Below are 24,080 nucleotides of genomic sequence, written 5' to 3'. Positions count from 1 at the left end.
ATTAACAACTTAGTGAGATGTGTACAAAATTAGAAAATGCATCAAGATGTCAGGCTTAACTTGGAGGTGGACAGAAAAGAGACATACAATAGGAGAGCTTATTTGTTCTGGTACAAAACAAAAATTCACCTGGTGATTTCTGTTTCACATCCACTGAAGTTGACACACAAATTATTTGCAGGGAAATGGTCCTAGGGGAGAAATAGAATTAAATATATTAGATAACAAGAACCTTTTTAGCAGTATAAAGTCACCATCATCTAAAAAATATCAGATTTCACTCAAGTTCCTGGCTTAAATTGTTTATAAATTAATTGGGGTTGACAAAAATTAAAGGAAAAGTAAGGAAGTAAGTGAAAGTACTTGAAATGGGATCCAACTCTATCTTAGTATATATATATATATATATATATATATATATATATATATATATATATATATATATTCTTTTTCTCCCTCCTAGGAATTCATGCTTTATCAAGAAAATACATTGGAAGCAGAAATGGACATAACTTTGCATTCTATTTCAATTTAAAAAATGTGTAGTAGAGGGAATAGTGCATCAATTCCAATTACCACCTCTATTATTCAGTAGAGCAATGACCCTGGGAAAGTCACTTAATCTCTGTATACCTCAGGCAATCCCTTAGAGATTAAATTACCATTTATTCAGAGGTTCAAGGTTTATATAGCTCTTTATGTAATTGACTTGATTTTCACAACAGCCCTGTGGAGTATTATGATTATTCCCATTTACAAATGAGAAAACTGAGGTTAACAGTTGCCTGGATTCATATATAGCTGGTGGATGTTTGAGGCAGGATTTTAGTTCAGTTCTTGACTCCTACTCCAGCACTAACCATTATGCCACCAAGAAGATGTTAATTTAGTCAAAGACTTAGCAATTAACTTTTTTGAGGACAAAGTGTCTATATCCTCCCTATATTCTTAAGTATTTTTCTTCTATAGAACTAGAAAGAAGGTAAAGGAAGCCTTTGAAATATTAATGGATGACATATCTTGCAACCAAGCACCACAGAAGCTGTTAATAAATTAAAGGCCAACTAGGATTAAAAATGGATATTTATTGGGGACATCTAGGTGGTGCAGTGGATAAAGCACTAGCCCTGGAGTCAGGAGGACCAGAGTTCAAATCTAGCTTCTGACACTTAATAAAATTATCATGCTGTGGCCTTGGGCAAGTCACTTAACCCCATTGCCATAAAAAAAATTTTTTAATGGATATTTATAAAACTGCTTGAAAGATGAGGTAATTCCAAATGTTAGTCTACTGCAAAGAAAAATCCCCAACAAAATCTAACCATATTAGGTTTAATGTTCCATAATATATGTTGTTCCCCAATATTTAACTGGTTTTCCAGGAGCTAATATCCAAGAAAATGAATTTGCTAGGGTGGACAAAAAATACAAGTGCCTAGAGGGGAGACAGTAGAGAGGAAATAAATTATCAAAGAAAATTAAAACATAATAAAGAAATGAGAATAAAAAAAAAGTTACACATCTTCCTCTCAAGCATGTAAAGGAACTTAGATAAACTTCAAACCTTTTCTGTCAGAGGTACAATACAGATGTCTATTTCACTGGGAAGAAAAGAACATCTTAAGAAAACCGATGTAACTAAAGTTTCTTTGTTTCTATATTTGCTTAGAATGGTCAATAGGTACTTAGTACATGACTCAGAAACAAAAACATTATCTTAAATAGGAAAAGGTGAACACAGGAACTTTACAGCTTGACCACAAATAGTAACTAACTAGGATAACTGATTAGTCTTTTCTTCATCAGTTTCCAGACCCTATAGACTGTTATTTAAATGATCAGAATAATGCTAGACCACACCAATCCCTCAAAAAATAGAATGGGCAATTTGTGAATGCTTAAGAAAACAATTTAAGAAATATTACTGCAGCATGAACCTGCCCTGATCTCTCATGAATGAATCCAAGATTTGGAAGAGCTGCACTGTTTCATTTGGGGGACGAGGTAAAGAGGAAGAAAGGCATTTCCTCAAACTCAAGAAATATTGAACAAAAAAGAAAAAGGAAGGAAATGGAAACCCACAATTTGGAATATCTAAAATTTTTCTTTTCTTTCCAACTTTGAAGGTCCACCTTTTTTGAGCTTCCTAAATGAGCAATGTCCAACTCTCACATGCTCTGCTCTTGCCATCAGCAGACCCCAGAATCAGGGTGTTGCTGGCATTTAGGGGAGGGGTGGTCTGTGTCTTGTATAAAGAAAACTAACTTCCAAATTTGTTAACCACCATGGACAGCTCACTAGAGTTACCCAGCCAGTCCAGCTCCGTTTACAAAATCCATCAGTGCCACAACTGAATTTGTTTTCATGCTTTGGAGAGATTCCATGAATTTCACAGTCTACACCACCAGTGAATGCCAACTGCAGTCATTAAGCAACTATATATAGGAAAAAACAGACTTTATGAATTAATAACTGACAATTTGCCCTCAAATATTGTGTCTACTGGAATCTATGAAACAGAAAAAAGTTTTAACAAAAATTATTTCATTACATATTGCTTGTTTTTTTCCTATCCCTTTCCTCATTCTACCTCTATCAATCATTTGTTTAAGCTTTAAATGAATTAAAGAAATAATGAAGGATGCTGCTAGTTTACCTGGAACTGGCCAGGTAAATGAAGGAGTAAGTAGAATTGACTGAACCCTGGATAAAATCTAGTTTTATTCCTACCTATCCTATTTGAAGTTGGTGGGTCAGGACAAAGATGGGGGCAGAGTGGGAAGTGAAGATGAATTTGTCATTTTCTAAAAGGGAGCTTATCTCCCTTCTTTAAGTCACACATTGGCATGAAGGAGAAGGGAGGGTATAGTTGTAGTATAGGAAATTCCTTTTCTTGTCTATGTCCTCTTGTCAGACTTCCCCCCCCACCCTTGGCTTTCTTGAAAGTAGACAGTAGATGGTAAGAACATCATGTTGAGCCAGTAATATTTTTATGAGAGTTTCAAAAGTGTTTATACCAAAGTGGATGTGGAGATCAAAAAAGATGAGTAAATTGTGGGAGAAAAAAGAAGGTGGAGAAGATATAAAGGGAAGTGAGAGGAGAAAAAGAAGAGATTGTCATCAATCCCACCCTCTAAAAGTCCATTTTACAGCAGTCAATACTTATGTTTTGAATTCATAAAATACATAGACCAATAAATGAACTTTAAATTCCATAAAATGTCAGAACTAATGCAGTCATCATTAATGATCCTCCTACTACACCCTCCCTTTTATGGAGCTCAATTTCTTCCTCCCCTTCTCACAACTGCTAAAGAGAATTCTCTCACTCTAGGTATTTCAATCTCAGTCCAGAAAAACCAAAGGAAGATTAAGCAACTAACTGTTTGTGCCTCACAATGCCCATCCTAAACTCTGGAACTGTGAATATCTTGCCTCCACCAAGAGCTAGGCACACTTGAAAATAAAGCAAGGAGAGATGTGGAGGCAAGTGGGTAAAAAAAAAAGTAAGAGAAAAAACTGATCTTTTCACAAGAAGACTATTAAAACCTTTGAAATCATTCTTCTGTCTTCACTCAGAAGAACCAAAAAGAATACAGAGAAGGGGAAACCTAGAACCATAAAAGATGACCTTAGGAGTTATCTACTGCAGCCCCTTTTTTTCTTATAAATGAGGAAACTGAGGCTCAAAAAAGACAAAGCCTAATTGTAAAGAGATCAAAGAAATTTAGACACCTGGATTATATTTAGAAAAAATATAGATACAGATATCACCCCTTGCCCTGCACCCTGACCTTCATCCCTATCTAATATGGGTTGGATTTGTTTCAAGACCATTTTAAAGTCCATTGAATCCTCTACTGAGCCAAATGGGGTTTTAAGCTTTCCTGATCTGTTTTCTAAAATACAGCTTCCCCCCAGTTGCTTCCGCCTGTTTGAAGCAAGGCAAGTCAACCCAGCCAAGGGTGATTACTGATGGGCAGTCTTCCAGAAGCTAATTGTCTCTGACATGGAAATATTCTACACACATATGCATACACAGGGATAATAACTCAAGAGAGCAGGAGATGCTTTGATGGTTAAAGATTTGGAAAGTGTTGGAGTTTGGAAGAGCAGTTACTAATGCATTCCATTTCCTAAAGAATGTCACATCTTCACCTTAGCTTCAAGAGTTCAGTGGAAATTCGCCATGTAAGATGCTTATCTGCATGCACTGGAAACTGCTGAAAGATCTTAGGGAGAGAAAGATAAGGAATTCCTCACACAATTTTCAGTTAATCTGGTAGTCATCTAAACCCAATTCAATACCCAAGGCATTTTCTTCTGATGTAAAAATTTTTAAAAAGCAGGTCTTATACAAGTATATACACCCACACACTCACAGAGAGAGAGAGAAAGAGAGAGAGAGAGAGAGAGAGAGAGAGAGAGAGAGAGAGAAATAGTCCCTTCTAGTCCCCTGATCTTTAATATTTACTCTTCCAATTTTTATGCGATTCAATAGCTTCCTCCTTCTATCAGGTTGCTAAATAAAATTACATTTCCTTTCTATTTGCTATTTTGAATACAACTAACCATTCTCAACTAATTACAACATCATTCTGGTAAATCAATCATGCCACTTTTTACAAATCTAACTAGAATATCATTTTAAGTAAACAAAAATGGTTTAAGACTCCAAAAGAACTATAGGAAATGTTGGGCATTAGGAAATTAGGGTTTGTTGTAGGTATAATATTCCCAAAGACCTTCTATATCACTATCAGAAAGCTATAGATTGACAGATAAAATTATCATTCCTAAATCTGAATACATCTTTTGAAGAATGACAAAGTCACAGTGTGCTTGTTGTTCCTGCTACTACTTTTGAAATGAGAGGGACAGGTGAGGGAAGAATAAATACAAGAAACTGAAACTAAAGAAAGTTTTAAAAAATGTTAACACAGTCATCTTCAGACATTATCATTTTTATTTTGATTTAATGTAAGAATAAATACATGCAGGGAGCTTCTTCCAATGTGCTGCTGGAATGTAGAACTGACACTGGATATAAGAAGATGGGAGCTCTGGAGCTTGTTCATGTGCTAGGTTTTCGTGTAGTTTTTTCAATGGATGCCAAGTTGTCTTTCCATGGAAATAGTTCTGGTTAAAGGCAAGTTCTCAAACCTTCTCTTTTATGGTTGCACTTATATGACAGTAAATCATAACCAAACATCTGACCTTTATTGACACTTTTTTTAAAAAAAAAAGAGTAGAAAAGAGTAGAAAGAGATGAATCCTACCTAATTCTTCTGTTTAGTCATGTATCTGAGCATCACCCATAGCATTACTCATCTAAATGGAAGGTGGATTATGAAGTCACTGTATTCTTTCCAAAAAGGGGAGAGGGAAAAAGAATGTCTCAGGCTATATATTAAGAGAAGAATCTTCTACTGAAGGACAGTAAAAGAGGGCAGCTTAGGAGAAGGTACCTACTTTACCAAATGTTCCTTTGGTGGGAGCAAGAAAGTTTTCTTATAAGAAAAGTATATAAAATTTGCTTATTCTAATTGATCTGAAACTTGATTTCATTTTTCTAAAATAGAAAAAAAATACTTTTGGAAGAAACTGCTGAATCTCCCTCATTTGACCAGAAAGGCAGAGAAGACTGTAAATCAAGGAAAAGGTGAAGTAATAAATTATAAGGAAGCTTCAGTATTCCAAGTATATAAAGGCTATTTATTTTTCCTGGGTATATTTTTTTCTTTTTTGTGGAAATGAGAAAATTCTAAAAATATTTGATAGCTATGTCACCATTAACACAGGAGGGTGTGAGTAAAGCAAGGAGAGTGAGAAGGGAAGGAGGAAAATTTTTTAATTAGTTGAAAAATCAAAATGATCAAGGAAGTTTATTGATAATACCTCTTAAATTAAGGAGTAGTGTTTTTGAATAGAGTACTTGTTAACAACATAAATGATTTAATGTTTCCTATCTGATTTGAATTTCAACCTTCTTTGTTCGGGGTTTTGTTTATTTTGACTATGTAGTTTGAAATTTGATTAAGTGCTTTGGTTTATTATTATAGAAGTAAATATAATAATGTTAATTTAAAACAATTCACAAGTATAAGATGGTTTGTTTGTAATATGCTTTTCACAGATTCTAAGGATTATGTTAAGACTCAATCTATTTGGAAAGAAATTGGCAGGTGTCAGTAGTTTGATCAAATGATAGATAACCTCTATAGAGCTGAATCTTGTCTCTTGCCCTGGCTGCCATGAAAATATGCCCTGCTAGGGGCAGCTAGGTGGCATAGTGGATAAAGCACCAGCCCTGGAGTCAGGAGTACCTGGGTTCAAATCTGGCCTCAGACATTTAATAATTACCTAGCTGTGTGGCCTTGGGCAAGCCACTTAACCCCATTTGCCTTGCAAAAACCTAAAAAAAAAATATATGCCCTGCTATTAGAATTGCTTTAGTCTTTCATGAAAGTTGTGGTAATCCCTAGAGGGTTGTTTTAAAGAAGAAAAATGGGTATTTTAAATATTAAAAGAGTTTAAGTGAAGGAGAAGGGAAAATATGAAAAGCAATGTTCATTCGGACCAAACAAACTTGTATAGAACAGAAATTATCTAGGCGAGTCATGAATATTAATGGTGTACAGTGGCTGCTCCTATAACGGTCATAATCATTTCAAATCTCAGCATCATACCTAGTTTTCAAAGAATAATGAGTCTACTATTGATCTTTTATAAGATTATAAATTTCTGTCCTTGAATGATGTTCACAATTTATTGGAGACTATATCTATATATCTATATCTACCTATCTATCGATATGTATATATACATACATATATACATACAGACACACACACACACACACACACACACACACACACACACACACATACTCTCTTTCCCTCCTTTCCTAGTTAACTGAATCTGAAGATGCTGTTTGGGAAAAAACTCTTCTACTTTCCTCTGATTTTCCCAAGAGGATAACTTTATAGAGAGGTTGTTGAATTGCATCAGTTGAATTTAAGAGGTAATTTGATGCAGGATACTTTTGTGGGGAGTTAGGTTTGCTGTGCTGGATGAGAGTGGGAGGCAGAGAAAAGGAAAGGGTAACTGAAAAGAGGGTGGGGGACATTGTTGTTGTTGGGGTTGTGATGAACTGTGTGCACACTACCAAGAGTGTCAATACTTCAGCGGCAAAAGAAAGTTTGAACCAAGTTTCTTGGACCAGCTCCAGATGTCCCCAGCTGTTCTCCCGGCAGAAACAGTTAGAAATTCTATCTCAGCCTGAAGGCTGAAACCGTTTTTCTCTTATATATGGAGACTTCTCCGCCCTCCCCTAGTGCCTGTAGCTTTGTACGCTTCCTGGCAAACTCATTTGGGAGATGGGGGTGGGGTTCCTGCCGGTGCCTGAAAAGCTAGAGCCTAAAGAAGATTGTAAAACTTTCCTGGAGTCTAAGATTGCTGGTCCCTCCGAGGTTTGTTCCATCTCCCTCTCTTCCAAAGGCATCCTTACTCCTCTCACCTGGAGTGCGCTATCAGAAGCATCACCCCTGTGGTCGGGCACTGGGCTCTTCTGCTGGGCCCGAGATGGGGAGAAGACTAAGGACCGCCTAACAACAAGATCCGAGGGTGACTGTAGTCAAACTACCTTCTACCTCAAGCCAATGAAGTTTTCCAGAGGAGCTTGGAAGAGATACCCTCACCCACCCCACCCCCAGCCTAAGGCGGGGGAAACTGAGTTACCCCTTCTTTCATCCCTCCTCGCCCATAGCCTTTACCTCCGAGCCTCTAGAACCTCTTGGAGATCTAAAATCAGAGAGACTTTTAGAGGAAATTCATATATTTATTTGTGCCTTTGTGGGTGCGTCTGTCCGTCTGCTTGCCTATCTGCGCTATCGTTCTCATTGCTCCTTCTGATCTCCCTCTCTGTCTCTCTTCCTCTGTTTCTGGCTCTCTCGCAATCCATAGCCTCCTCCTTCCTACCCCCTCTCCCCCACCCCCGCCTCATCTCAGCTCTAGGCTTGCTTTCCACTCGCACATGCTCCTAGGGCGCCACCTCTTTGCGAGTCGCTCACTTCTTCAGCAGGTTTAGCCTCCAGAGCGTGTGAACATTCCAGTCCCAGTTCAGCTTCTAGCCCTGCTCCAACCTGCACAACCAAAGCATGCTTTCCAGCCTCTAGAGCGGACCCATAGCTGCAAGCTGCTGCTGCTGCCGCCGCTGTCGCCGCCACTGCCTCCACTGTCTCTGCTGTTACCTCGGCTGCTTTTTAGATTCCTCAGCAACCTGGCTCTTTAGATATCATCGACGATATACGCCCTTTCCAAAAGTGTGTGTGGAATCGATTTTCTAACTGGACTCTTCATCTAAGGAGGTATATAAATATATGTGCTTCTCTCTCTCTCTCTCTCTCTCTCTCTCTCTCTCTCTCTCTTTCTGTGTGTGTGTGTGTGTGTGTGTGTGTGTGTGTGTCCACGTCTCTCAAACGAGAGGTCTGGTCCTTAGCGCCAGAAGTTCAAGGAGGCTGACTTATCTGGGGAACTTTCCTTCCCCCATTAAAGGGGTTTGCTTAGCTCCATAGACCCATGAGAGAACTGCTTGCCAGATTAATTAAGCATTGCTATGGGAGACTTGTAAACACACTTCTTGGTCTGATGCATATATAAACTATTTCATTGTCGTTATTATTTCAGAGGAAGTGTCTCTGATTTTCGTGTTTGTGTGTGTGTGTGTGTGTGTGTGTGTGTGTGTGTGTGTGTGTGTGTTGTGTATGAGCGCGCGCGCGTGCCCGATCTCACTTGGAGTTACTGATTTCTGAAGTGAGTGCTGAGAGAAGTTCTAGAGAACACTTTTTTCTTTTACAACTTTGAAGATGCCCTCAATGTAGAAGGGCTTTCTTCTTTTTTAAAGAAAGTGAAGTGGAGGAAGTACGGAGTGCATTTTGAACCCATCTTTTCTTTTCTTTCTCTCTTTTTTTTTTCAATTTCGTTGCAGGTTCCGAGACCAAGGAGAAACAATGTTCAAGATACTGTTTCAGCAATGGAGCTTTGCCGTATTTCTGCTGAGCTACTCTGTTCCCTCTTGTGGGAGATCAGTGGAGGGGCTCAGCCGCCGACTGTAAGTCCTCTCTTCTCTTCTTGTGTGATTCCTGGACAAATACTGAGGGGGATGAGAAGGGAAAGTTTGTGGCCGCCGTGGAGCTGGCAGTAGTAAGGGCTCCAGGAATTCTCCCAACTTTCCACTGATGTGTGAATGTTGCTACTCACTTCAGTTTTGAACAGGATGAGTTTCAGGCTACCTGCTGAAGCCTGCTAGTTGAGACCAAGTCTATGAAATGGACTTAATAACAGGTTGAGGCTCGAGATTTTTTTTAATGGAATTTCAATGAAAGGAATTAAAAAACCTGATTTCCCCAGGCACTAATTCTTTCCTTTTAGTGAATGGTAAAGGTCTTATTTTAATATCTGAAAACTGTAAGAGAATTAGGTAAACTAAAGGAAGCATAGGAATTAAGGGGGAAGTAAATATGCGTTCTTATATCTACTATATACATGGGTTTCAGGAATAAAAATGCATATCTTAATGGTGAATTGGCATGACTGATATAATTTTATTTAAAATAGTTAAAACTTCTCAGTGGCAAAATTCAAGGAGTAAGAAACTCCAAAAAGGTTATGGTGATCAAATTCATAATGAACATTAAGAACAGAGGGCCTTTTCTTTGAATTGTTGCCATTTCAAAATATTCTTTAAAGTGGAATCATATATTTAATGCTGTCTTCTTAAGGACTTGGAATAACCCTCTCCTTAGGAGATCTTCTAAGGATGACCTTGAGATCCAAAATAATCACCTATCCACCCACACTAGAGAAATAATATCACTTCAATAAAAGCATGTTACTGAAAAGTTAGAAGAAGGGCCCAGATCAATATTTAACCTGATCACTAAGGGAAAAGGTTGAGTTTGAATGTGTGCTTCTTGCTCTTGTGCAGTCATTTTAAATGTGCAATGAACATCCCAACTGAAAGAACACCCAAAGCACTACAAATGTTTGTAAATTGAAAAGAAAGCAAGACCTTGGAAAAGGAATTGAGGGAGAAAACCTACAAATATTAAAAGAGGTCATATCCAATATTTTCAGCTATTCAACTGGGTTTCTTTGTCAGTTCTCCAGGGAACAAACAAAAGTAACTGTTTCATATATTTCCTTGTTTGTTATTATTATTATTATTAGAAAAGAAAATCCCTAAATGAAGTTATTTTAGACATGTCTGAACTTTGGCACTAAATGAAAATCTATTATGATCTCCTAAGGCAAATCATTGTACTAAAGATAAAACTATATTGTTTTCTTCAAATTAATACTGGTATGTGTTTGCAAATTGTATTCAAATTCTTTTTCTTGAGTTTGAAACTATTTTTGTTTGGTGCAGGAATAAAGAGAATTTATGTTTAGGTGTATATAAATAAGAAAATGTGACACAATTAATACTCTTATTTGCTTGGCCAAGAAACACTGAATTGGAATTGAGCCAATTTTTTTCTTTAAAGTTTTATAAGAAATACCTGCTTTCTGTTTTGAGGAACCACTTGTGAATCATGATGGCTTTTTCCTCTCCCCAATTACTACAAAAATTGTCCTGTTTTTTGCAAAAATGCTATTTTAACTCTTTTCTGCCATAATATGCAAAACACATCAGAAATCAGTTAGCAGCCAGTAATACTGTTACAGTATTGTTTGTGGGTGAAACACAATCTTATACTTAAATAGTCACACTCTGTAGACAGTTATAAAACTACCACAAAACATTGCTATAGTCAATGATTAATCATCACATTACATTACAGCCAGGCTTTTTCATGGAAGCTTAAATCATCAGTAGACAAAAATATTACACCAAATTACTATTGCCAGATGGAGTTAAAAACAAGTCATTAGATCTGCAGTGTCACCAAATAATAGTTAACTGCATGTTAGACAAAACATGAGACTTAAAAAAATAAAAAATAAGTCGATTTCTTAAAAGAAATTTTATTAACATATAATCAAGCCATATTATTCCCCAATCACTCTTCAAACCAAATTCTAGGAAAACTGCTTAACCTCAACTGCATAAATATTTCAATACTCCTAAGAAATTGCTCAGTGCTTTAGGGTATTAAGACATAGAATGATTGCTTTTAAAATGTAGTGGGTAGAACTATAATAAAGCAGAAATTAGTAAAACTTCATAAAACAGGTGAAAAATGAAAAGATTAGAAATGTTGCAAGTTCTGGAGTTTTGGGATTTGATATGAAATCTATTTAATGAGAGAGAGGTGATATCCATTAATGGACAGATGGTTAATCTTAGGAACATGTGGGTTCAAATTCTACCTCTAATATAAATTATGTGCCTATGGTCAAGTAATTAATTCTTAATACCCCAAAGTGACTCTCCAGGTCTGTAAATTGTAGAAAAGTTACCCAATTGCAATGTTAGTTTAAATTTCTCTCCTGGGAGTTCCCCAGACTGTTAAAATTGCAATTCCTAACAAAAAAAAAAAAAACTAAATATGTAATGAGGCAAGAGTGTTGAAAGAGCAAGAACCAGGCAGCAGATTATTCTAAATTATTCTAAATTAAAATTGGGCAAGTAAATACCTTTTGTATTCAAAGTGTAGAGGGACACTTTTCCTGTATATTCATAAACTTAAAACATCACTGGCTGCATTTGCTTTGGAGTCATACTTGGTCTATTCCACTTAATAAAAAGCATTACTTTTGACTGAGTCATTTGAGTTGGAAAGGACTTCTAGTGAGTCATCTTAATTCTAACACCCTAACCCTGTCTCTTCCATGGACCACAGAACTTTTCTTCTCCATGTTTCCTTAAGAGCCAAGCTTTTGCTCTAGTGGCCTGCTTTGTTCTGTGCTTCAGAGGAAATTTCTATCATAGAATTTACTCTCTGTACTTCTTGAGTGTTCCATAGAAATTTAATCTATTCCATGAAAATTCACTCAGAAAGATATTCCCCTCTGAAGCAAAACAGAAGTGGTCCAGATAAATGTACAGAATTACCTTTGTTAAGAATTCTTTTCTACATCTTTGTAAAAAAAGATATGTTTTAATGTCTAAAGAAAGCAATGAAGCATATTAGGGCAAAGATTTGTTTTCTTTTTAATATTAGACCTTTAATAATAAATATATGAGACATAACACTACTTAAATCTTTTATGGAAATATGGAATACCAGAGTATTATTGGAAGACAGATGTGTTTCTCCATAGCATAGAGCTATTTAAATGGAGAGCTCCTCCATTCTTTCTCATTTTTCCCCTAACAATATACACATCTTTTAAAAGGCAGGTTTAATTACTCTCCCCCCCCTCTCTCTCTATATATATATATGTATAAAGAACTAGACCTTAAGTTATATGTCTGAGGCAACATCTAGTGCAAGTTTTCTAATGATCATTTGTTTCATTTTTAGCAGCATTTTCAATTCTAAAGTCTTTAAAACATTAAGTGAACTATCTGACAGCATTTTCTGTGATGGTGACATTTAGCTACTAATAATTTATGTCAAAAATAAGAAGAAAGCTTTGTTCCTTGAAAGAGACATATGATTTTTAAACTGAGCAAAGTCATACAATTTATACGCTTTTTATAAAGTAGAAGGGTGGAATGGTAACTGCATTTCCCACGAGAAGTATCCTGGGAAAGTCCAGAGCTTAAGTTAGAAAGGCTATGTGACTCACATATGACAGAAGCACAATATGCCAGGGAGAATGGGCATGAGCAAAACTTGATTAGACGAAGCCAGCTGCTTTTAAAAGTTAGTTTGTAGCTAACAGAAAGTATTGGTCTGTGTTATTAAATTAGAGAATAGGAGAGATGGAACAAGTATCTGTTGGAGTGAAAAGGGAATGAAATAATTCAAAATATGTTATGAATGATTAATGGCTGAGATCCTTTTGTGCATGTGTTTGGCATTTTGCCAAAGGATGCTTTCTAAATTGCAATAGCTACAAGATATGCAATTATTTTACACCAGTCTTTTGAAAGAAAAATAAGAAAACTGCTACAATTTGAAGATATAGTCATAATATAACTAATTTTCAAGTATATAGATTATTAAAAGTTTCCAGGATATTGAAAGTTTCCAAAATCTAAGTGAATTTTAATCTAGTAACATGTGGGACATTCAAAAAGGAAAAGAGACTGCTGCATGGTTCATTTAAATCAGGCTCCTTTTAAATTCCTTTCCATTAAGTAATGTCTTCAAGTCAGTTATGCATAAGGGTAGATTGAATGTTAAGTATAATATCCAAAGAAATTACCATTAAAACCTAAAATCTCATTCTGTGCTTTCACTTAATAAGTTGCCAGAGAAAAGCTCTAGGAACCATAGTTATGTAATTTGTGATTAAGAGATAGGTAATAACAATAATAATAATAACAATAATAATAATAATAATAATACTGTAATAATAATCCTAGATCATGTGATGATGGTTATACATCAGATGCCAGAGGTTTAAATTGCTCTCCTCACTATTGCAATGGCTCCCACTCATTTTTTATGTTACTCTTGCATCCTTCTCCCAGGAATCCAAGTAAGAGATGCTTTAACTTTGTAAGGAGAAAAAAGGTGAGGAAATGGAAGCTATTTTCAATCCTATGAATGGAAAAAAGTGTTACACTGGGAGTATATTTAATATGGATACTATGCTACTTCATATAGATGTCAGGTTATTTAGCTTTTCAAATTTCCCTTAGACATGGTTAAGATTAACCAGTATTTGATGATCATTCTAATGTCTTAGAATCTTTTCTTTTAGCTCACTAGCTACCTTTACCCCCCTCAAATCTTATTTATTCTTATCCCTTTTCTTTCTATTAATTTTTATTTTTTTAAGGCAATGCGGTTAAGAGTGATTTGCTCAAGGTTATACAGCTAGACAATTATTAAGTGTGTCAGGCCAGAGTTGAACTCAGATCCTCCTGACTCCAGGGCTGGTGCTCTATCCACTCCACCACCTAGCTGCCACCTAGCTGCTCCCTTTCTTATTCCTTTTCAAGGCAAGAAATCTAGTTCTCCAATCTGCCTATGGAGATTGGGCCACAGTAAGTTTTAGGAGAAGATGGAAGTGGAGGAAAGTATCTCTCTGAAAGGTATATAACTGGAAATCTAGCTAATTAGACTAATGTTCACCTAACCTCAGAATAACCTTAATAACTGGCACAGAGAAGAGAGAAATGGGGTAAGGAAAAGAAAAGATAAACACATTTGCATAAGAGATTGGAGATTGGGCTTTGTAGAAAATGAGATAAACAGGAATACAGGGGAAATATAAAAGTCCTAGTAAAGATACAGTATGCCCTCATGGCCAGAAATCTGCCAGAGCAACTAATATATCATTACAGATCCAGTTCAAAAAAAATAAATAAACATTTCCTGAAGAAAAGTCTCAGCTCCCTCCATGTTTGTTTTTTACTGTCTTTTTATTAAAGGGATGTTAAACATATTATATAGTATTTGATGAACTGTTCTCAAAAAAAAAAAACACCACACCATAAGTGAATACTTCAAGGAATTTTTTGCCTCCAGAGAAATACTGTAAGGCAAGCAAAGAAAATGGAAAGTTGGATTCCTCAAATTTTGGGGAGCACTTACTTCTGTTACTTAAAGAATATTTTAAAAATAGAATTGTAACTTAATAGAATTAAACTACATACAATAAAATCTGCTAGTTAACTGACTGCTTAATATTGTCATATGGAAGATGAATTAAATCTGTTCTTTATGGCCCCAAATTCAAAGGCAGAATTAGAACAAGTGCGAGGAAATTACAGAAGCAGATTTTACTTTGTTATAAAGAAAAACACTAACAATTAGAGCTATTTAAATAGGGAACACTCCATTCCTTTGCATAGGCTGTCCCTCATAAGAGCTGCCTGGAGAGAGAGAGAGAGAGTGAATTTTTTTAATTACTGGAGATTTTCAAGTTTGCTGAATGATTTCTTGTCAGGGATAATATTGATGAGATTCATGTTTTAAGGAGCATAGAAATAGGACAAGCTTGTAGAGTTCATCTAGTATCCAATCAATCAGCATTTAAGTGTCTACTTTGTGCTGAAAATACAAAGACAAAAATGAAAGTTTAGTCCCTAACTTTAAAGAACTTAGATTCCCCCCCCAAAGGATATCATATAAACATATATCGTATATAACAAAATATATAAAGAAGGGTATTAAGAAATGCCTTTTATAGTAAGTGACATTTAAGCTGAGCTTTGAAAGATACTGGCAGTTCTTAGAGGCAAAAGTGTCGAAGGAAAACATTGCAGGCATGGAGACAAGAGATGAATTATTAAGTGTGATGAATAGCAAGACGACAGATTAACTGGACTGCAGAGGAAGTGAAAGGAGGAGGTACCTTCTGACTTTGGGATCCTATGGTCAATGAGTGGGAGAAGGAGGCATGTGCTTTAAAATGACCAGAAGCTACTTTTGTATTTCTTATCTCAGTTTTATTGACTTATTAAAGGAACTTATACTATTATAAGGGGTTTCCCCCAGACATCTCTGAAGAGAATAGATTCAAACCTAATGATTCATGTTATTAGTCAAATATAATTTCTTTTTCTGATTCTATTCCCCTTTTATTTAAAAATAGCAATTCATATAAACCATCTATTGTTGTGGGTCCTCTTTATTATGTACAAAGTGAAGGCATCTGAATCAAGGAATTGTAATTTTTCCCACTTCCTCTCCCCAACTTTCATGTTTTTCAGCAAAAGAGCTGTATCAGAGCACCAGTTCCTCCATGACAAAGGAAAGGTTATTCAAGATTTACGACGAAGAATCTTTCTTCAAAATTTGATTGAAGGCATTAACACAGCTGAAATTCGAGCAACTTTAGAGGTTTCTCCCAACCCCAAGCCAGCTACCAACACAAAGAACTACCCTGTCCGGTTTGGAAGTGAAGATGAGGGGAGGTACCTTACTCAGGAGACCAACAAGGCACAGACATATAAAGAGCAGCCACTGAGGACATCTAACAAGAAAAAGAAAAGCAAACCTGGGAAACGCAAGGAACAGGAAAAGAAAAAACGGCGAACTCGATCAGCTTGGTTAAACTCTGGAGTAGCTGGTAGTGGAGTCGAAGGGGTTCACCTATCAGACATCTCTGGGACTACGCTGGATCACAATTTATGGTAATTAAATTTTTGTAGACCAATTGCCTAGCCTTCATTATTCAGAGATACAGTATGCATAATCTCTCCAGTTCACATAGATCCTGAACTTTCTCCCTATTGATATGATACATAAACCACAACAAAGATGAGAAGAATAAGTCTGCCCTACAGCAATACTTTTTAGGATCACTTATGAAATTTTGTTAGACTCCTGCTAAAATAATTGGAGATTCTTAATCCTTCTAAATCCTTCTAAACATCTTTCCTCAATTTAGGCTAGAGACTAGACCTGTGATTTCATATAGAGAACTTCCTGGTAAGGAAACTCCTACTAATATGTATCAGTGCCTTCTTGTAATTTATAAACCTAGAGAATGAATACTTAGAGGTTAAGTAAATTGTCCAGGATCACAGAGTCAGTATGGGTAAAGAATAAGACTTTAATCCAGTTCTTTGTGAACTGGTCTCTAAGCACTATACAATGTTGCCTCTCCCCAGGCTAAGTTGGCCAAAACAAAGCTTGAATAATAATTGAGCTTCAGAGAAATGAATGGCTATGACCTTATTATAAAACAAATCAGTGTTCAAAAGTTGTAGTTTTTTTAAACTGCTCTTTTCATCTTAAGGAAAAATAAGGGGAGTTTCTATTTTCTCAATATCTATAAACACTGTAGAACAATCCATATTGCATTGTATATATACAATATTCTATTGCATATATGCAATAAATATTATATTGCACATGCATTATAAATGTTCAGTTGTTTTGTATATGAAAGACAATTTATAGATAAACTGTAAATATTTCCAAGTCTTCAACATTTTAATTCAGTTTTATCTTTCTTATCTGAAATGCATTTCAATTTACTTAACAAATACTTCTTATTCCCCCTAAGTATTGGCTCTGATACAGCTCTTTTGCTGAAAAACATGAAAGTTGGGGAGAGGAAGTGGGAAAAATTACAATTCCTTGATTCAGATGCCTTCACTTTGTACATAATAAAGAGGACCCACAACAATAGATGGTCTCTACCCTTGAGAAGCTTATATTCTATGGGGAACATGACTTCTAAGAAAAATGTTGTCTTCTGACTTTCAAATAAAGTATATTTCCCCCATGACAATATGAACTTCCAATGGTCCAATCAAAAGCATATTATTAGACAAGGGAGCATTAGTGATGATGATGATGATGATGATGATGTGGACTTTTATGAAAAATTTTATCCTAAATGCTATTTTTGATATCTAAGTCAGAAAGGTGTTAAATATGCATTTCAATTTACAATGGGAAAACCTCAATCACAGAGTACTTCAATAACTGTTCAACATCACAATTAGAATTTACACTTGGACTTTATGCCCAAATCTTCAGACTTTTATTCCAGTACTCTATTAGATGACAATGACTTCCTATACATACTTTTCCACTGATAGGATTTTTTTTTTACTTTTCAGTACAGAAAACCTATGGGGGTTGAAAGCCAGATGAAAACATCAAAAGAACACATCAGATGCAACTAATGATTTCTTACCATTCAGTATTCCCCCTCTATCCCACCAGTCTTTTCCCAGTTCTTTGACAGATTTAGTTTGTATATTGTATCAAATGTCAAGTTATTTGGTATCATTAAGATAGTTTAAAGAGTAAGCAATGACGACATTGAAGACTGCTTGGATTCAATAGATGACCTAGCACAGATACTGAATGTATCTGTAAGTTACAGTAAGGCCTGCAAACTTAATTCATTTGCTGATAATTAGTAAATATCTTTAGCATGTTTTAAAATATATTCCTACATGTATATATGCATGAAAGTCAAGTAATGAGACCAGTAAATTTTATTATTAGGTTCCATTTCTGTTTTATTACTTCTACCTATGCTAGAGATCTGAAAAAAAGGCAACATAAATACTTTATTATGGATTTTATTGGCTGTCAGTTTAGATTTTCAGTGCCCTTGAGTGTCTAGAGAAATTATGAAAATAAGCACCAATTCTTATACCAAGGGCCCAAAAGAAACCAGAGTAGATCAAGTGAAATTTAGACATTAGTCTAATGTAATTAGGTCTCACACCCACAAGTCTGCCATGTGAAACTTTGCCTATGAAATTGGCAGTCAGTCCAATGCCTAATAGGCTAAAAAGGAATATCTGTTTCTTTTTTTCTATTCTCTTATTGTTGGAGGCCTCATGGGACTAGTTTTTCCATGTAGCCAGATACTATATTCTCTTAATGTAGTATTTATGGTAAGCTGTAGAAGAAAGTGAATTGGGCAGCAAGGGGAAGAAATTTCATGAGCAAAAATGGGTGGGACCTTATAAAATTTTTAAACATATGCTAATAAGACATAAAATTTGTTTGGCTGATTTATCTCTTCACTTCATATTAAAGAAATATAAATGTATTTTATGTTGTTTTTCAGCACTGAGATGAGCCAAATACATTTTTGTCAGATATAAATAATTTTAGAAAACTATGCATAAGACCACAGGGTGGGGGAGGGGAAGCATCTAGACATTTCTTAATGCCCTAATCTTTTTGGGGGTGGGAGGAAGACATTACTAACAAAATTGTCTGAGAATGGAAAAATAGGAATGATAAAGTCATAAGCTTAGAACACTTTATAACACCTATAGAGTGTTTGTCTTTTTAAAAACTATCCAGTTAATTTTTTGTTTTCTTTCATATGGCATGAATAATAGAATATGTATTGTTTTACCCTCATTATGATCATGTTTTTGATCTTACATCTGACTGAAATGTCAGAATTCTGAAAACTACTTTAATTATAACTTTAAATCAGATATCTTTTGTCTCAGTAAATATTTATTCATAAAAAAGACAAATAATATAGCAGAGTTCCTCAATAAATAAGATAGAACAGATAGTGTGTTTGATAGTGTGTTTGAATATACATATTTGTAATAAAATGCCTTGCTCACTGTTCACATGGATTGTTTACTTAGATGTTCCCATTTTCAGGTGTGTGCATATGCTACAGGTGAAATCACAAGAGAAAACAATGAGCAAATAAGCTGAGCATTTTAAGAAGCATTTTTAAAAGCTTGTTTTAGTCTTTTCCTTTTGATTTGGAAGGAATATTCAACATGGTCTTTATTTTTTACTTACTGATAATATTCTCAATTCATTTCATTAAATACTATCTAACACTGAAGACTTTTCAAAGTGCTTGGTTTTGAACACAGTTGGTTCCCCTTCACTAGAAAACATCAAGGAAAGGCTAGATGGCAACTTGTGGGAAATATTTTAGAGAGAATTCTTGTTTAGACAGGGTTTTGGACTAGACATACTAAAGTCCCTTCCAACTCTGAGATACTGGGATTCTGTGAAATTATCTTCTTCTTCCAGTCATCTTCCTGACTTTACTCCCAATATATGTTTGAACCCACTTTTTGATCAAAATTGTCACTTATAGTCTGTTTCTTCTGCATTTTAAAAAAATTTCAGGATAATTAGGAATACTAGTCTATAAGCCATCTTCAAAGGGTCATGGTATCATTTACTTAGAGATAGTAAGGATTTTTAATAGTTATCTAGTCCAATTCTCTTCTTATAGAAAGGCACCTACTGAGGCTCAGAGAAGTGAGTGATTTGCCCAAGATCACAGAGGTATTAAGTGACCAAGTTGGGATTCACAGAAAAACTTCTCTAAATGCACAATATGCCTTTTGCCTCATACAACAAATAAAACCCCTAAATTGTCAAGAATTTGCTCTTTTTGTGTGTCTCACACCCACATGTCTGCCATGTGAAACTTTGCCCACAATCCTGGCAGTCTATCCAATGGCACAGCCAATCAAATTCCATTCTATATTGTTTCCCTAGCAACCAACACAGTAACCGAAATGAAGTAGGCCAAGAGGAAAGAGGCAGACAGAAGACAGGGAAAAGTTTTGCTATATACTCTTAAAATACTATTGACCAGATCAGAGTGATTAAAGGTTCTCAATACCAAGTTAACACTTAATATGAGTAATGAAAGACACACAAGGAAGTAACATACTGCTATTTTCAAAAAAAAGTCAGTTTACTTTATCCCCTAAATTTCAATGGGTTTTTCCTTCATTCCTAAATTAATAATCATTGCCTGCAATAAATAGGCAAAAAGTTGCCTCATTCTCAGTCTTTTCTGGTTTAAAAGTTAAAATCATTTGAGGTTTTCATGTTAAAAACTTAAAAAGTTTATTCATTAGTGTTTTTAAGTACAACTATGAATCATTTGTTCATCAAATCATAAATTAAGAAGACTGTATGTTTAAGTATGATTCACATACGCAACACAAATTAAAACTGAATCCAGTATATCAATGAATGTCAAAAGCTTTCATTCTAGTCTAAACAATCCATTTTCATTGACAAAGGGGTAGGTCAAATGAAACAGCATTAACAGGAAAACTAAGCAAAACCAGTCAACATTTGGGTTACTCAATGGCAGGAGCTAAAGAGGAAAGAAATCTGCCTGAAGTTTTGTCTAAAGCCAAGAGATTTTCCACTTCTATAATCATTTGCCACTTCTACATAATTTCCAAGTTCTCTCATTTTTTTCTCTTCCCCATCCTTATCATCTTGAAGCTCTCTGTAAGTCTTCAGAAGGCATCCTTTATTCTGATAGCCTTATCAGACTTATAGCAATCTTTTCTTTCTGATGATTGCAGCTTTAGTTTCTAGGCACTAAGCTGTTTTAAGGTGATCTACCACAACCTTTCCTACTCCTTTGTCCCTCAAACCATGTGTGCAAAAGAGATTCTAAAGGGATATTTGAATTCTACTAATGCTGTTCCTTAGCTCCTCTGGAGGAAATATTTAAGAGATAAAATGTCTTTTTTTCTCTTGTTGTATAATTTCATAATACATATAACTGTATAATTTCATTTTATACTTTGCATGTCCCATCATTTCATGGGTAAAGAGAATTAATCAATTTCTCCCTTCTTTTCCTTCCTTTTCTTTGTAGGAGGCATTGAAATTTTCAGCTGAAGACTTCAGAAATATATTGCAGTATTCTGTAATAGTGAACATATGGAAAGTATTAGGAATATTTATTGTCTGTAAATACTGTAAATGCATTGGAATAAAACAGTTCCCCTCCCCCATTACTCAATGAAATGGCACGTTGGTCATTGTGAATTTTCTCATTTTTCCTCCCAAGGCTAAGCCAATTATTATCACATTTTACTATAATTTATTTTTTGAAAGATGTATTTATTTTGTAAATGTATCTTGGTGCTGCTGACTTTATTTTTTGTAACATAATGCACTTTAGATATACATATCAATTATGTGGATAACTGACACAATTAAGTGTTGCTATTTGTGGTTCATTTTAATGAATGCCAAAGTACATTTGTTCAAACTGATTTTCCTCTGTGCATGTAAAAATAGCTCTATTTCAAATTTGTAAAGAAAGTCTAATAAAATATAATCTAATTATGCTGCGACTCAGGAGAACTTATTTAGAATTTTTAGAAAAAGGAACATAGTGTAATTTTTTTTAAACTATATTTGAAAGTTGTCTTTACCTCAATAAGGTTGTGTTATTATGGTGTAAAACTCCTTACCCTACATTTTGTTCCAAGGTCTTACTTAAAATCAATAGCATAGGGGTGGCTAGGTGGCGCAGCGGATAGAGAACGGACCCTGAAATCAGGAGTACCTGAGTTCAAATCTGGCCTCAGATACTTAATAATTACCTAGCTGTGTGGCCTTAGGCAAGCCACTTTAACCCCATTTGCCTTACCAAAAAAAGAAAAAAACTAAAACTAAAACTAAAAAAATCAATGGCATGTCTGAGTGGTCTAAACACTATATCTTTTAAAGTAGATCCTTTTTAAGGTCAAACCCAATTCAGATGGTAAAGTTAAAAGTAAAGGGATTTAGTCTGAAGTAAGAGAAATAGATTGTTCAGATACTTTATACCATCAAAAGACCTAAGCAAAATAAAATATTTTTAGAATCTCTTTTTAAAAAGATAACGATAGATACGATAGCAACAAGAGAAGTCCTCAAGGGAAAGGGTCATTTTTAAAATCGTAATAAATCTCGGGAATAAAAAACTACACATATAATATCCCACTGAAGACTATATTTCTCCCCTTGACTATCATTCTTTTTTTAAGCAATTTTGATAAGAAAATGCAAGATTCTGTCCACAACATAGTTTTACCCTTAGTTATCGTTCAGTAAAGATCAAGGAATTAACAGTTAAAGGCTATTAAAAAAGCAGTTATGAAGTTCTTACTTTTTAACTTAATGCTCTGCTAAATGTTCTTGGAGAAAAGACAAAGATAGCTATCTGTATTGTAAGATATATTCAAGGTTTTTTAATTTTGTTTTTCGGTTCTTTGGGCTTTCTCATCAAAGATACTGGAATTGTTTGCCATTTTCTTCTCTGGCTCATTTTATAGAAAACTGAACTTAGTTGTGTGAACTTGAGCAAGTCACTCCTCCCCATTGCCTTGCAAAAACCGTCCCCCAAAAAGAAGAAAACTGAGAAAATGGGGTTATGTGATTTGACCACAGTTGTACAACTAGTAAGTATCTGAGACCAGATTTAAACTCAGGAAGATGAATCCTCCTAACGGCAAGCCTGGCACTTTATCTACTGTGCTGTCTAGCTACCTTAGTTATTAAAAACATATATATATATATATATATATATATATATATATATATATATGCCCATGTTGACATTTATACATAAATACAAAAATCCATATATATATATATATATGTATATGTTTGTGTTTTAGAGTTAAAGACAGAGAAAACGGCAATGATAGAATCAATATATATATATATATATATATATATATATATATATATATATATATATATATATATCAAGAGATATCAAATCTTGGAATCAAAAAGAATTGAGTTAAGTCAAGAAAATCTGACCTATAATGTATGACCCTGGAGAAATCACTTGATCTCTCTTTGCCATTGTCATATATAAATACAAGTTTCAAGGAAGTTTTAGATCTGCATTAGTCCTCAAAAGGTGTTCATTATACCAATAAAATCACAGTTCCATACTTTTTTGGGGGGAAAAGGGTATGGGTGTAGATGTGTGGGTAGGTAGGCAGCTGTGTACCCATCTAATGTGTGAGATAAGATGTGAAATAATTTTCACTACTGAGGTTCTATAGGTGGTGAAATGGGTGAGAGCAGAACTTGAAAAGCCAACTAGTTTTTTAAGGACTAGACAAGAAAACTGAAAAGTTCAGTCTATAACAGGTCAAGATCTGATTAGAGAAATCAAATATCAGAGAAGCAAGAGAAGCAATGGGTTTCAATCTACATAAACAAGTTGTTGATCAAAATCAATCAGTCAATCAAAATAACATTTAGTGCAAGAAGTTTTAGAGATAGGAAGCAAACTTTGCCCTGGCAGATGACTAGAGTATGATGTCCAGGTAAGTGACAAGCAAAGAAAATTGATAGCAGAGAACATGAGATTATAATCTGGGAATAGGTATCTATTCTCTAGGAAGCCAGATGAGAACCAGGCCAAATTCAGTTCCAGTGAAACTTGAGGCATAATACCAAGACATTTTTAGGCAAGGAGATAAAAAGGCAGCTATTAAGTTACTAGGATTAGGATACATGTGAGCTGGATCACAAGGGCAAAAATTCAATTATAAGAATTATACCCTAATAAAGTATGATCAGCTACAAGGTTGAGTTTACCAAAACACCTCAACTATAGATCTATAGTTCTTATATGTCTGCTTACCAGTTAGAGGCTGTAAGGTGGGTAAAATAATTCACTAAGAAGTATGTATGAGCACACAAGGCAAAGTGAGAAATAACATAGTATAAATCGCAAGTACTATAGGAATTTGGAGAATGAAAAAATAATTGTGACCAGAG

General features: G+C 35.0%; 1 protein-coding gene across 2 annotated transcripts; it reads left to right on the top strand.

Annotated features, from left to right (window-relative positions):
• Nucleotides 1-8,041: 8,041 nt before the first annotated feature.
• Nucleotides 8,042-21,667, top strand: PTHLH (parathyroid hormone like hormone). Of its 2 annotated transcripts, none has more exons than XM_074225700.1 (4): nucleotides 8,042-8,369; nucleotides 8,990-9,112; nucleotides 15,779-16,201; nucleotides 17,642-21,085. In XM_074225700.1, exons 2-4 carry the CDS (start codon nucleotides 9,012-9,014, stop codon nucleotides 17,673-17,675), a joined length of 558 nt encoding a protein of 185 aa, XP_074081801.1. In that variant the 5' UTR covers nucleotides 8,042-8,369; nucleotides 8,990-9,011; the 3' UTR covers nucleotides 17,676-21,085. The 2 variants fall into 2 exon arrangements, with proteins under 2 accessions (XP_074081801.1, XP_074081802.1); XM_074225701.1 differs by lacking the exon at nucleotides 17,642-21,085 and adding an exon at nucleotides 21,163-21,667 and having other exon boundaries at nucleotides 8,044-8,369.
• Nucleotides 21,668-24,080: the final 2,413 nt, after the last annotated feature.

Source organism: Macrotis lagotis, chromosome 2 (genome assembly GCF_037893015.1).
Source record: "Macrotis lagotis isolate mMagLag1 chromosome 2, bilby.v1.9.chrom.fasta, whole genome shotgun sequence".
Lineage (NCBI taxonomy): Eukaryota > Metazoa > Chordata > Mammalia > Peramelemorphia > Peramelidae > Macrotis > Macrotis lagotis.
The sequence above is the reverse complement of the archived record's forward strand: the minus strand, read 5'-3'. Positions and strand labels throughout refer to the sequence as shown.